Source organism: Myotis nattereri (genome assembly GCF_964212035.1).
Source record: "Myotis nattereri genome assembly, chromosome: 3".
NCBI classification, from domain to species: domain Eukaryota; kingdom Metazoa; phylum Chordata; class Mammalia; order Chiroptera; family Vespertilionidae; genus Myotis; species Myotis nattereri.
The window spans coordinates 139,456,408-139,469,117 of NC_138077.1; the positions used below are offsets into that span (position 1 = coordinate 139,456,408).

The 12,710-nt window shown below is 43.9% G+C and overlaps 1 protein-coding gene and 1 long non-coding RNA gene across 2 annotated transcripts in view; one reads left to right on the forward strand and one right to left on the reverse strand.

Moving 5' to 3' along the window:
- LOC308515882 overlaps window positions 1-5,320 on the reverse strand; it is a 50,110-nt gene extending 44,790 nt beyond the window's left edge. Inside the window, exon 1 of the long non-coding RNA XR_013995676.1 lies at window positions 5,046-5,320. This is a non-coding gene — a long non-coding RNA (uncharacterized lncRNA). The remainder of the gene's footprint in view (window positions 1-5,045) is intronic.
- On the forward strand, window positions 3,821-6,346 carry ID4 (inhibitor of DNA binding 4). Its single transcript, XM_081086542.1, has 3 exons — window positions 3,821-4,678; window positions 5,074-5,132; window positions 5,709-6,346. The coding sequence occupies exons 1-2, from the start codon at window positions 4,238-4,240 to the stop codon at window positions 5,116-5,118; spliced, it is 486 nt and encodes a 161-aa protein (XP_080942668.1). The 5' UTR covers window positions 3,821-4,237; the 3' UTR covers window positions 5,119-5,132; window positions 5,709-6,346.
- Window positions 6,347-12,710: the final 6,364 nt, after the last annotated feature.

A 12,710-nucleotide genomic window follows, 5' to 3' on the forward strand; every position in this document is an offset into this window, starting at 1 on the left:
AAAAACTTCTGCTCTCAAAAGATTCTTAAGTGAATGAAAAAACAATCCACAGACTTCAGATGTTTACCAAAAATAATAATACATTTTCACATTGTTTACACACTTATGAGCCAGACACTGTTCTAAGAAATGTATACAAGTTCTTGTATATGTATAAGAACACCTTCTAAAGGAGATACAATTTTTATCTTCCTTTCATATATATGAAAGGCACAGGAATTTTAAAATTCAGCTTCATGATAAAAAAAAACCTAGGAGCCAAAATCAGAACCCAGGCTCCCTGACTTTTGCACCCATGCTTTTGGCATCTCCTAAGGTAAAAACAAATGACACCTCTTTCTTTCATTTTTCTGTCCTTAATTTGTTTGAGGCGGACTTTAAAAATCACCTATTTCTTATTTCAACAGACTACCTTTTAAAACTCCTAACGTAGGCATTTTTGCTGGACGCATCTGCCCAGCTGTGTTCAATATATAACATTCCCTTTTTATAAGCCTTTTCAAAGATGGGGCTAACCAAAAGGTTATCAGTGCTCCCGGGACTGGCATCAGCAATCCCAGGGTAGCACAAGTAAGTTAGTAGCGCTTCATGCCAGATAAAGCAGCCTTGAGCTTGAACTGCCACATTGCCCAATTTACTCTTTTGGAGCAAGGGACATTCCCGTTGCAGAGGACATAGTGGTTTCTTATGCCCAGAAAGAATGCCTGTGCCTCCTTCAGTGGCCAATTACATCTAGAGAGAGACCAAGGCATGGGAACGCTCATGTTTATCTGTGTGTCTGAGCCCACCCACTGTTTCACTGCCGGCCATGGAGAAAGAAGTATCAAGTCCTAAAAAGGCATTTGCGCTGAATAGCACAATATGCTTGGATACCCTCACTTCATGTAAACACAGGGCGATTGTGAATTCTGAGAGCCTGGGTGTTACAGTTCAGCAAGGGTCTGATTAGCCTCTAGAATGCATCCCCAGAAAGGGCTGCAGACCTCTTTGTCTGGAGGAGGGGTGTACACATGACTCTGGTCACCAGGGCTTCCTAGCAATTCTATGAATATTTCATCCCAGCTTCCCATAGAGGAACATTCTGCTAGTCTCTAGCACTCTCGTGGCAAAGGGCTTTTGGCTAGCCCAGCTTATTTTTACAAGAGCGAGTGAAGCATCTTGATGTAAAAGGAAGAGTCGTGGGAAACTAAATTTCCTTCTTTGCACGATAGAAGTAATGTAGCTTGTACGTTTTTGCCAAAAGCTGGTAATTGCTGCGTAAACTCTGTTTTGAACTATCAGTGCGGAGAGTCTTTTGTGACTTCAGCTTTGACGTCATGTAAGTGACTGTGCCTAAAAATCAAAAATATACATTGTGTCATAGTCTCTGGTTTCAGGGACCAAAAAGCACAGGGTCTTATTCTTTATTTCTATTGTATAATATTCTCCGTAGCACTTTACTTTTTAATGTCTCTGTGTCTCCCAACCTTCAAGAAGAAGAATACAATAACTGGTTTTGCCTACTCTGCTGGCAGGATTTGGGGATCACATGTTTCCTGGGTGTTCTTGTTCATGTGGCTGGGGAACATTCCTTTGAACGTATCCCCACAGAAACTCAGCCTTGCTGATTTTAAGTCAGTCAGAGAGAGCAACTCCAACAAAACTTGAAACAGAGGCACTTGGCACCTGCCAAACCCAAGGCATGGCCCTCTGAGATTTGCTGAAGTCCAAAAAGATGAATATGATTGTCTCTTTGTGTCAACTACTTAAAAGTTAAAATTTAATTTTAATCAAGGTAGGATATGTAAAGTTTTGAAATGTGAGTGTTCCCTAGGCATATTAGCACAGTTAACTTTCTCCAAACAGAGAAAGATCTTAGGTTTTAAGTTTTGGAGCAGCTTTTAAACTCTAGGAAAGAGAAAAATCAATGTCATGACATGTCTGTACATATATCCATTTATTATCATCATCTGTGCAGATCTGACTGTCTCCAAGATTACAGCTAACCCCCACTAGTGCTCCCTCAACCAACTTTCTGTCTAAAATAACAACATTCTCTCTGCTTTTATACTAATATAAGAATATATAAAACGTTGCCTGTATTTAGAAAAGAAAGCCTTTCCTTTGGGTTTTATAATTCTGCTTTTCTTGATAAGTGTGCATGTAGAGTGTAGACCATCTATATAGGCAGGTAAGTAAAAGAGAATGTCACTTGCTTTATACATAGTAATGTATAAGGATTAGGGGAGAAGAGGGTGGTGAAACCAGCATTAAATACTTCTCATTTCATCAGGAAAAAGGAATGTGCTCTGAGAAAATAGTAGTGCAACAGTCATAAGGTATCCCACGTGGCTAAACAAAACACCTGCCTGCTGCAGGTACGTCAGTTCTGGGAAAGGAGAGCGGTTTCCTTACAGAGGGTGGAGAGGAAGAAAGGAAATCCACATCTGATTCAATTGTCTATGAAAACGAAGGTGCCAATCCGTTTCGTGCACGCGAATGAAAATAACTCTTGAGTTAATGCATCGCTTAGCTTGTCTAAAGATGGGAGGTTTGCAGGGTGAAGGCACTCAAAATTCTTGTGTCCACTGACGGCGGGTCTGTATGCTAATTTCTCACCGGAAGGGCTCCATTTTTTGTTAAAGAGTTCACACAAGGCCCTATCAAAGTTCATTGTGCAATTTTGTTTTGAGCCCTTGAAGGACAGTTTTTATCTTATTCTATTAGAAATCTAACTGAACCGTCCTTAATTAGCAGGCTTTTCTGCAGAGTGAGGCCCAAGCAGGACTCCAGGGACTGGAAGTGTGAATTTTAATGCTTTGTTGCAAAAGGAGGAGACTATTCGAAGCATCTTATTTAAAGCTGGATACGCTGACATAACGTGAAGCGGTGCATTGATGGCCTACATTAAGTTACAGATATGAATTTTACATAAAACGGATTGATATTACATGTCATGGTAGAATTTTAACTACTCCCTGCCCATGCATTTTTAATATTTACATGTTCTAATTTAATGCTCAAAAGCAACTGCATTTCTTGAGCCCACTTTTGTGTTTAGACAGGCAAAAGAAAAACCCTACGACGTTTTTTTTTGTTTTATTTATATTTCCTTTCAGCAAAAATCTGCATTCGGCATTCTTTCCTTTTTGCCCCCTTAAGCATTAAACCTTTTCTAAAAGGAAAACGTAAAGGCTACGCATTCCATTCCATCATTATGGTTTCGGCAATTGTGAAAAGGCAAATAATGACACGGCGAGGGCGGGAAAAAACACAAAACAGAAGGAACGTGCCTTCTTGAAAAGCGCCCTTCTTAAGGCGCTGGAATCCCAGGTATGGCGTGAGGGTGGGTGGCGGGTGGAGGGTCCCTACGCACCGCGCTACTCGAGGTGGCAGGATATCCTCGCGCAGGGCTCAGCGCTCCTGCAGCAGCCTGAGCCGAGGGAGAATGAATTCCAGCCGCACATTCCCGCAGTTCTTCGCAGGAACTTCTCCCTCTTTCCCCTCCCTAGGGCACACACCAGCCTGGCCGGGCTCCCACCCAGCTCTTTTCTCAGAGCCCCGACCTACGGCGTTGACGGAATGGAGTGCCCTTCCCATTGGCCGGAGCGCCATTCCCTGAGGTGGTACTGTCTGCCTGATTGGCTGGCCACTCCCGACCCCCCGCCTACCCCTCCGCTCGGGTTGCCCGGCTCCCCGCCCCCCAGCGCTGCCCCGAGCCTCCGCCCTCGCTGGCTCCCTCCGCGCTCCCAGCCCCGCTCCACTTGGCTGGCGCGGGGAGCCGGCCCGCGCGCTGGCCCCGCCCCCAGGGCGCGAGGCTCTATAAATACAGCTGCGCGTCGGGCAGGGCGAGAGCGGGGAGGAGGCGCGGTTGTGAGTCAGTCCCGGGAGTGGGGAAACCTCGGGCGTTGGGGGAGCGCGGCGGCGACAGGGCTATACTCGGAGCTCCGAAGGGAGTGACTGGGGACCCGGTAGGCTTCTTTCCTGCCGGTGCTTTTGAGATTTCTTGCCTTTTGGTCCCGGCCGCGTGTCGCCCACTGAGCAGAGATTCCCTTCGCAAAACCCGGAGCGACCCTCCAGTCAATTGTTGGGCTCCGGATCCTTAAAAGCTTTGCGGTGCCCAGAGCGCGCCGGGCGCGAAGGCAAGGGGAGTGGAGTCGGCCGCGCGCGGGGGCCCAGCGCTTGCCTCCCTCCCTCCCTCCCTCGCTCGCTCGCTCGCCCTAGCGGGTCCGCTCGCACCGGGCGCAGGGCGCGCGCCATGAAGGCGGTGAGCCCCGTGCGCCCCTCGGGCCGCAAGGCGCCGTCGGGCTGCGGCGGCGGGGAGTTGGCGCTGCGCTGCCTGGCCGAGCACGGCCACAACCTGGGTGGCTCGGCGGCCGCGGCGGCTGCGGCGGCGGCCGCTCGCTGCAAAGCTGCCGAGGCGGCGGCCGACGAGCCGGCGCTGTGCCTGCAGTGCGATATGAACGACTGCTACAGCCGCCTGCGCAGGCTGGTGCCCACCATCCCACCCAACAAGAAAGTCAGCAAAGTGGAGATCCTGCAGCACGTTATCGACTACATCCTGGACCTGCAGCTGGCGCTGGAGACGCACCCGGCTCTGCTGAGACAGCCGCCACCGCCGGCGCCGCCGCACCACCCGGCCGGGACCTGTCCGGCCGCACCGCCGCGGACTCCGCTCACGGCGCTCAACACCGACCCGGTGAGAGAGAGGCCCGGCGTCCACCCGGGCGCACGTCGCGGGGGTCCAGGAGGGCGGTGACCGGCCGCGGGAGCTCCCCTTCTCGGGGCCTGGGTGGCCGAAAAGGACGGCACTCCCACCCCCCTTCTCCGGGCGCCCGGGGCCGCCAACATTTGGCTGGGCACGGAGAGCCCGGGTCCGGATGAACGCGCGGGGCGGGACTGGGCTGGGGCGCTTCCTGGGCTGTCAAGTCCAGCCTGTTTCTCCGGGGGTGGGAAGGCGGGGAGGGGGGTCCCCGGGGCTGCAGGCTAGGGTGGGGGTTCTCGCGCGCCAGCCCGATTTCCCAGAACGAATCGAGGGCAGCAACGAGTGTGTGCGCGCTGCTAACCTCCCCTTGGTGTCCGTTGCTGTTGCAGGCCGGCGCGGTGAACAAGCAGGGCGACAGCATTCTGTGCCGCTGAGCCGCGCGGTCCAGGTGAGCGCGCCTTTCTTTCCCTTCTCGAGTGGCCGGTCACCCGAGACGCCGGTCCTCCGGGGCTTCCGGTGCCAGGCACCACCGAGTTCTTTGCCCCCAGCATTTCTGAGGGCAAACTCCCAAGAAGGCGGACCACCCCGTCTCTCCCTGCCAGCCAGTTAGCAACTGAAGCTGTACTTCGCTTTAGTAACTGGGAATTCACTCTAAATGGGGAGGGATCCGCTCCGGTCCCCGCCACCCCCTGGCCTCCCCCGGTGACCCGCGGGCTCTGGCTGCCTTCTCCCCCGCCGAGGGCGTGGGCACTGCCCGATGTCCCCCCCCCCCCCCCCCGGTGCATTCTGACAACCACAAAAGCGAGGGACGCGGGCATCGCCCCGGAGTGGGTCCCCTCTCCGGGCTTCCCGGGGGCCCGCAGCTGCCTGCTCGGCGCCTGGCCGGCCGCGGGCTGCGGGTGTTGTCTGACCCGGTGGTTTGTTTTGGGTTGTTGATCAAGCATGTCTTGAGTTTGGTCGGTGGCGCCAGTTAGTCTGCAGCGGGGAGGTTCCCACACCCCCTCTATTCATTCCTCTTCCACAGGTGTGCGGCCGCCGGAGCCGGAGCCAGGAGACTAGAGAGGGAGGGGGAAGAGCAGAAGTTAGAGCAAAAGGCACCAGAGGAAAGGAGAAAACATCGGCAAATCCTAGAAACGTTTTCACCCGTCATTCCAAGAGAGAGGGAAAGGAAAGAAAAATAAAACTTACATCTTTTTTTTTTTTTTGCACGTTCATAAATATTCTACATCCCGTATTCTCTTTTGTCTCTTCATCTGTAACCGCTGTGAATTATACACTTCTGTGTTTTTGTTTTTGAGGTGCAGTTAAACTTTTAAGCGTAAGTGTAACAGAACTGATAAATAGAAAGGCAAGAGTAAATGCGACTTTAGAAGCCTACTTGTGACCAAGGAGCTCAATTTTTGTTTTGAAGCTTTACTAATATACCAGAGCATTGTAGATATTTTTTTTTTTTTTACATCTATTGTTTAAAATAGATGATTAAAATGGGGCAGGGAACTTTCTCTTTTTCCCTGCAAGAATGTTACATATTGTATAGATAACTGAGTGACATTTCATACCATGTATATATAGAGATGTTCTATAAGTGTGAGAAAGTATATGCTTTAATAGACTACTGTAATTATAAGATATTTTTAATTAAATATTTTTTTGTAAATATTATGTGTGTCTTTTTTTTAAATCTATGGGAATATTTCTTTTGGAAAATTATTTTTCAGCTCAATTGCAGAGCTCTTGATATTTTGAATGTCTTTTCTGTTTGGCTTGGCTTTTAATTTGTTTTTGTTTTGCGAAGTACCGTGTAGAATCGGAAGTAACAGTTATAGCTAGTGGTCCTGCATGACTGCATGAAATGTTTAATCACAAAATAAACTTGTTCTGAGTCCATTCAAATGCCGTTTCTTTAAACTAGATTGAAATACTTGTATTTGAAGCATACATGTTGGAAAGATAGTTTATCAGTTTTTAAGTACAGGGCTTGATAGTGTAATACAATACATAGAGTCAGTGTTTGTTATTTGTGTTTTGATTGAGGTCAACATGGACTCTGAATGATTTTGCATATGGGATAGGGAAATGCTTGGATCCTTAAGGAGTTTATGAAATCTGTTAAATCAAAGTGGGGGGAAAAAGCTTATCATTCTTCATTTTACACTACAGTTTCATGTTTGTACAGATTATTTAAATCATAGAAATGAAAAATGTTCTCTGCTTGCTACCAAAGGACACCCTCTTGGAAATGAACACTTTCTGCTTTCCTTCCTCCAAAGAATATTAATAGGCAACAGTGAGAGAAAAAAATAAAAAGGCATAGTGGCAAACCCTTCAAGCAGGGATAAAAGTCGATCTTCAAACATTAACTTAAGTAGACCAAAAATTGATGACCACCTCTAGATTATTTTTTTATAAAAATGATTTTCACTATAGCTATGTTAGTTACCGGTAAACTGTCCAATCTCTTGTGATGTGTAACTTTTACATGTGAATATTAAAGTAGATTTATCTGTCTTGTACTGTGATTTCTGGTCTCATTTCTTCAAAACCTTACTTCTAAGACTTTCTTTTCTAAGGAAGGTAATATTTTCTAGGTTAGATGGGACTGTCAGGGCCTGTGAACATTATGCATTTAATGTGATCAGTACTTTACACACCAGTTACAAGGAATTTTTAGAGTGAGAATTAAGTAGGATTTAATTGGGTGCTTTGTAAATAGTCAACTGTGTGTATAACGTGGTCTGTTTGATTTTTAAAAGGAAAGGATTTGTTTCAGATTATACAAGAATAAAAGTATTATAGACCCAAGGGACTTTTTATGAGGTCAAAGTCAAATGCCCATATAGGAATATGAAATATCATGGTGCCTAGTAAGTGGGATTGGTAGTGTCACAACAGAAATGAACAAAGTTAATGCTAGTAGGTTAAAATAAATGGAAAGGTTAGAAAAATCTGCCCTCTCCCCAGCATGTTCTCCCCTCAGCTTTGACAATTCACTAGTCTTGGGTATTTTTAGAATTTGATGTTTGATGTTGAGCCTTATAAAGTCAAAGGACTGCTTGTTTAGATGAGGTTCATTTTTACTTTTTATACTATTCGTTTTTGTCACACATTAAGAGGAAAACACAACGCTGCTGGAATTCCAAATCTCAAGAATTCTAACGATTGTGTTCTTTGTTATTAAAAGGGGGACAATTCCTCCTTTTTATTTGGCAGTTTAATTTCAGTAGGAAGCAAGTCACATGTGTGCTGGTGGTTGGAGTTAAGCATCTGTCAGCCTGATTGCTGAACCTACCTAAGCCTTTAGGCTCATTGTAAACTTAGGCTGGGAAGATTATGAGGCTCAGAGTCAATGGATAAATATTTTTGTTTTTTGAAGATAAGTATTGCTCTTTTGTTAATTTTATATTTTGGGCATGAAAAACTGCTAAAAGGGAAGGAAATGTTATAGATACTACATTTTAGACAGTTGGCGTTTTCTCCTTAGGCTCTTAACGCAGCATTGGATGTATCTAAAGAAACAAAGTCAACTGTTTGTTTTTTAAAAATTATATGCAGTTGTATAAGTTATTACATTCTATTAAAATGTTGGTTGTGTCCTAACCAAGCAACCAGATAACAAAAACATTTTGAGTTCATTTATCTAGCAAGTTCTAATTGTTCAGATAGTTGGTTGAACAGAGGAAAATATCCTGACTTCTCTCACTTCATTTGTCTACTTTTCATTGTATAGGCACAACCAAAGAGTACGAATCATTTAAAACCTTCAACGGAAAAAAAAAAAGTGTCCCACAGTGGGATGTTGTTTCAAATTTGGTTATAAAATCTTAAACATCTCAGATACCTAATGTTAAAGAAAGAAAAAAATAAACCCTTTTCATTTCAAAGAACTAATAGACTTTGATATTGTGTAAATATTATTACTCAAGGTCATTGTCAAGCTTTAACTGAATTTTTAGAACTTTAAAAAATTTTGACCTCCCAATCTATTGTATTAAATGCCTTCTATAATAATAAATCTTCACTGAGCAAAGGCTTCTGAAGTTTGTGGTTTTTAATTGACTTCTACTGAGTTATGCAATTTTTCATTATCAAGAATGGGGCTCTTGATGGATCACTTCAATTATTTACAGTGTTTCTTACCATGTGATGAAAAATGTGGCTTAAAAATGGTAATATAAGCAGAAAGAAAATCTACTTTGAATGCTAGGAAAAGCTTGTCTACTCTTTGGAGTCTGCAATAATCCTAAAGAAGGCAGCAGGATGATGTCCAGGGAAACTAGGCCTCCTACCCCCAAAACACACACACACACACACACACACACACACACACACACACGGTAAATAATGCAGACATAAAGAAATTACTTCACAGTAGTACAGAACCGAATAGAACTGGCTCTGCCCTAGCTGGCATTCTTTAATTATATACATGTTAATCAGCCCAGATAGTCCTTGGATCTCAACAGGGCCAAACATCAAACCCTGCAGGCTTATAAGGAAGAAAAACCTTCCTTTTGCTGCTTTGCAAGTCCAGGAAATTAATTTAGCTTCCTCAGAATTATTCTTAATAGGGCTGCCCTCAGTAGGTATTCTTTAGACCCAGATGATTTCTTTTAATTATAACCCATGATATTTTGCTAAGATATTAATTATATTAATTAGAACCATTACCCCAAAGGCTTTAGGGTTGCGATTTTACTTAGAGTTCTATCTTGAGCAATAATAAAATCAATACTTTAAAAAAGAGAACACAAAAATGGGGGACAAACTGAAGTCTATGCCAGGGGTCCTCAAACTTTTTAAACGGGGGGCCAGTTCACTGTCCCTCAGACCGTTGGAGGGCCGGACTATAGTTTAAAAAAAAACTATGAACCAATTCCTATGCACACTGCACATATCTTATTTTGAAGTAAAAAAACAAAATGGGAACAAATACAATATTTGTATTTGCATGTGGCCCGCGGGCCGTAGTTTGAGGACCCCTGGTCTATGCCCTTAATTGAAGAATGCTTTCAGTTTTTCAATGAATTTTTAAAAGTGTGTTTTGTGTTCAAGTGCCTCCTTCATATTGATTCATATCCTGGCTTGTTCTAAAAAGTTTCCCCTAAGTGCTAAAACTCAGGTCTGAACCACATTGCAAAGGTTTTCTATACTCACCCAAGCAAAGCAATTCAGTAGGAAGGCGGCTGAAATTCCATCGTTCATAAGCCTCCACAGTAAATTCACACATGGGATATGAAAAGAGGGCCGTAAAAATTGAAGTTAATTTCAAAAGCCCCTCTGAGTCCATAAAAGAATAAACACCAGTTTCTGGGGAAAGAAGAACAAAATGTGTTACCTGCATTCCACTGGCTAAAATGTGACTAAAGAACTGAACTTTAAAATGTTTATAAAGAGACTCAAGATAAATTCTCTATGTGAATCCACCCACATTTTTTCCCAATAAGAAATCTCATACTTTAGAAAAGAATCTTCTAAGAAATTACATTAAATATTGGCAAAATATGCAAATTCTTGGTGGACCAAGACACCATCATTGGCTTTGAATTACTGTTCTCAATTCGTTATGATAGAAAGTGCGTCTCAGCACTTTCAGTATGCATATTAAATTCAAATATAAAAATCTTTTATTCCAAAGTTTAATTTCCAAAGGCAAGTACTGCAGTCCTACAATTAGCTCTTTATGCAAATTCATATTTTAGAATGTTTCTTATTTACTGAAATGTTTTAAATATTTTCTTAAATATTTTAAGCATTTTAAAAAATATTTACTACACCCTTCATAAGCTTAAACTTCAGTAATCAATTGAGAGACAGTGTGTGTGTGTGTGTGTGTGTGTGTGTGTGTGTGTTTAGCTAAAAGTAGTTAACCAACATACAGAAAAATATCTTGCCGGAGTTTCACTAAAAAATAAGGAAACTGTATAAACCTTCCTCCATTCTCTCTCCACTTTAAATTCTGTCTCTCTCCACTTTAAATTCTAAGATTGGAGATTTCCGTAAAGATACACCCTGCATTTTTTTTGGACTGCTATAAGTTAACCATGGTATAGTTAAGCACTTATGCAGGATAGAAAATAAAGAACAAATCAATTGTCATGTTTATCAGATCCTAGAATGTGGTTTAATCTGATAAGTAAAATGAAAGGGGAAAAAAAAGAAAAGAAAGAAGGAAAGAGGGACATACTTATGTCAAACATCAGAGGAAGCCAGGAAAATAGACCTAAACTTGTAGACATAAATCTTATACCTACTTCAGCAATAATTCTTGGAAACACTTTTCATGCATGTTAAAGCTGAGTCCATGGCCAAAATATAAACAAAGTGGTCTCCTTAGTAGAAGGCTATGCGTGATTCTTCCTTGCACGTGCTACCGTGCCTAACCAGGGCCTGCTAAAGTATTTGTGAAACTGAATTAGAAATATCCATTTAATAGGCTATCTTCCCACTGCTCACAGTTACTCCTTCTTTGCCCCTTCATCAACCTTGAATCACAATTGAGCTTAGGACCAATATACCTAACAGCCTCAGGTCCTCTCCACCTCGGAAGTGCTGTAGATTTGAATCAGGATTTATGATCTCCTGCAAACCTGCCACTCTTTCTGGATTCCTTATCATTGTTGTCAGTGTGGGCTGCTATAACAATGCATCATAGCCTGGCAAACATTTATTTCTCACAGTTCTGGAGTTTGGGAAGTCCAAGAACAAGGTGACAGATGATTTGGTTCCTAGAGATCACTACCATTGCCCAATGAGCATAGCAATTCTCATACTTCCTTCAGATCCCCACACTTGGCACTAGGCTTACTCCTTAGAACTGCACCACAAGATGCAAAAAGAACCCAGGGCCTGGATGTAAAGATCCTTCAGTCATCATTCCCCACCAATCTTTTCTCCCCTCCATTTCTGGCTGCCTTCAAGCACACATTCTATGCTTCAGTTGTACCTCAGGTCTTGTCCTGCATGTGCTGGATGGCAAGCCATGCTTTTCTCTCTAATCTTGACAGCATGATCGATTTCCTGAGCGTTAAGAAGAGGGCAGGCTCAGAAGGATGCGCACAATGCAGGGAGGGGGCACCTGCTCAGCCAGCCAAACCAGCTAAGTCAACTTGCCCACCTGTGGGTAGGGCTGACCTATACAACATCCAAAGGGTATGTTCTTTCATGTTTCTCTTTCTCTGCACATGGTGTTACTCTTGTGGGATCTCACGACCCCCACTGCCCGTCTAGGCTGTTGCTGCACTTCTCACCATCCTTCAAGACTCAACTATCACCTCTTCTGCAAAAATTAAATGATGCTTCTCTTCCTTATCCCCCAAACAGCCACCACCACCCGTGCTATAGTATAATTATTTTCACATGACTTGTTTGCCGTAGATTCCTGACCCTCCAGGGAATCCAGACCACAAAGTACTAGAAGAACATTCCTGTAACTCCCTGTGCCAGCAAATCTCGCAAATTCTTTGCAACTCAAAATTGCAGTTGAGAGATTGTCATTATCTTTAAAAGCCTTTGGCTGCCTTAAATAGGGAAAATGGATGCGCTGTGTGTTCTTGAGAATGAGGGAGTATGGTCAGCCTTGGGCAAAGAGAGTTGGAAGAAGAAGCTGTGAAGGAGAGAAGAGAGGCAGAACAGATCCCGTGTGTCCCCTAAGAAGAAAGAAACATTCCTGACCCAAGTAAACAAAGACACCTCAGTGCCAGAGTTGAAAATGTGGGGCCAGGATGTGATAGGTCAGTGTGGAAGCAGCAGGCAGGGGCATCCAGGAAGTGTGTGATCAGGTATCTGCATGTATGTCTTAGGCCTCTTCCTCGTGGATTGGTGAAGTGGCACAGGCTAGATCAGCCACAATAAATGCAGTGAATCTTCATGCGTCACCACTGAAAACACAATCATGCTGAATAACTGAAAAAACCTTTTACAGATAGAAGTTTCATTACACCTACTGGGAACTTTATGTAGATGCCTGTGATTAGTAACCTGAAATATGTCTTGTAACTTGCTTCTCATTTTTCAGTGAAGGAGGCAG

Coding starts and splice junctions, on each gene's coding strand:
- ID4 (XM_081086542.1), top strand. CDS start 4,238: ATGAAGGCGGTGAGCCCCGTGCGCCCCTCGGGCCGCAAGGCGCCGTCG. Junction 4,679..5,073: donor CGGCGCTCAACACCGACCCG/GTGAGAGAGAGG, acceptor TTGCTGTTGCAG/GCCGGCGCGGTGAACAAGCA.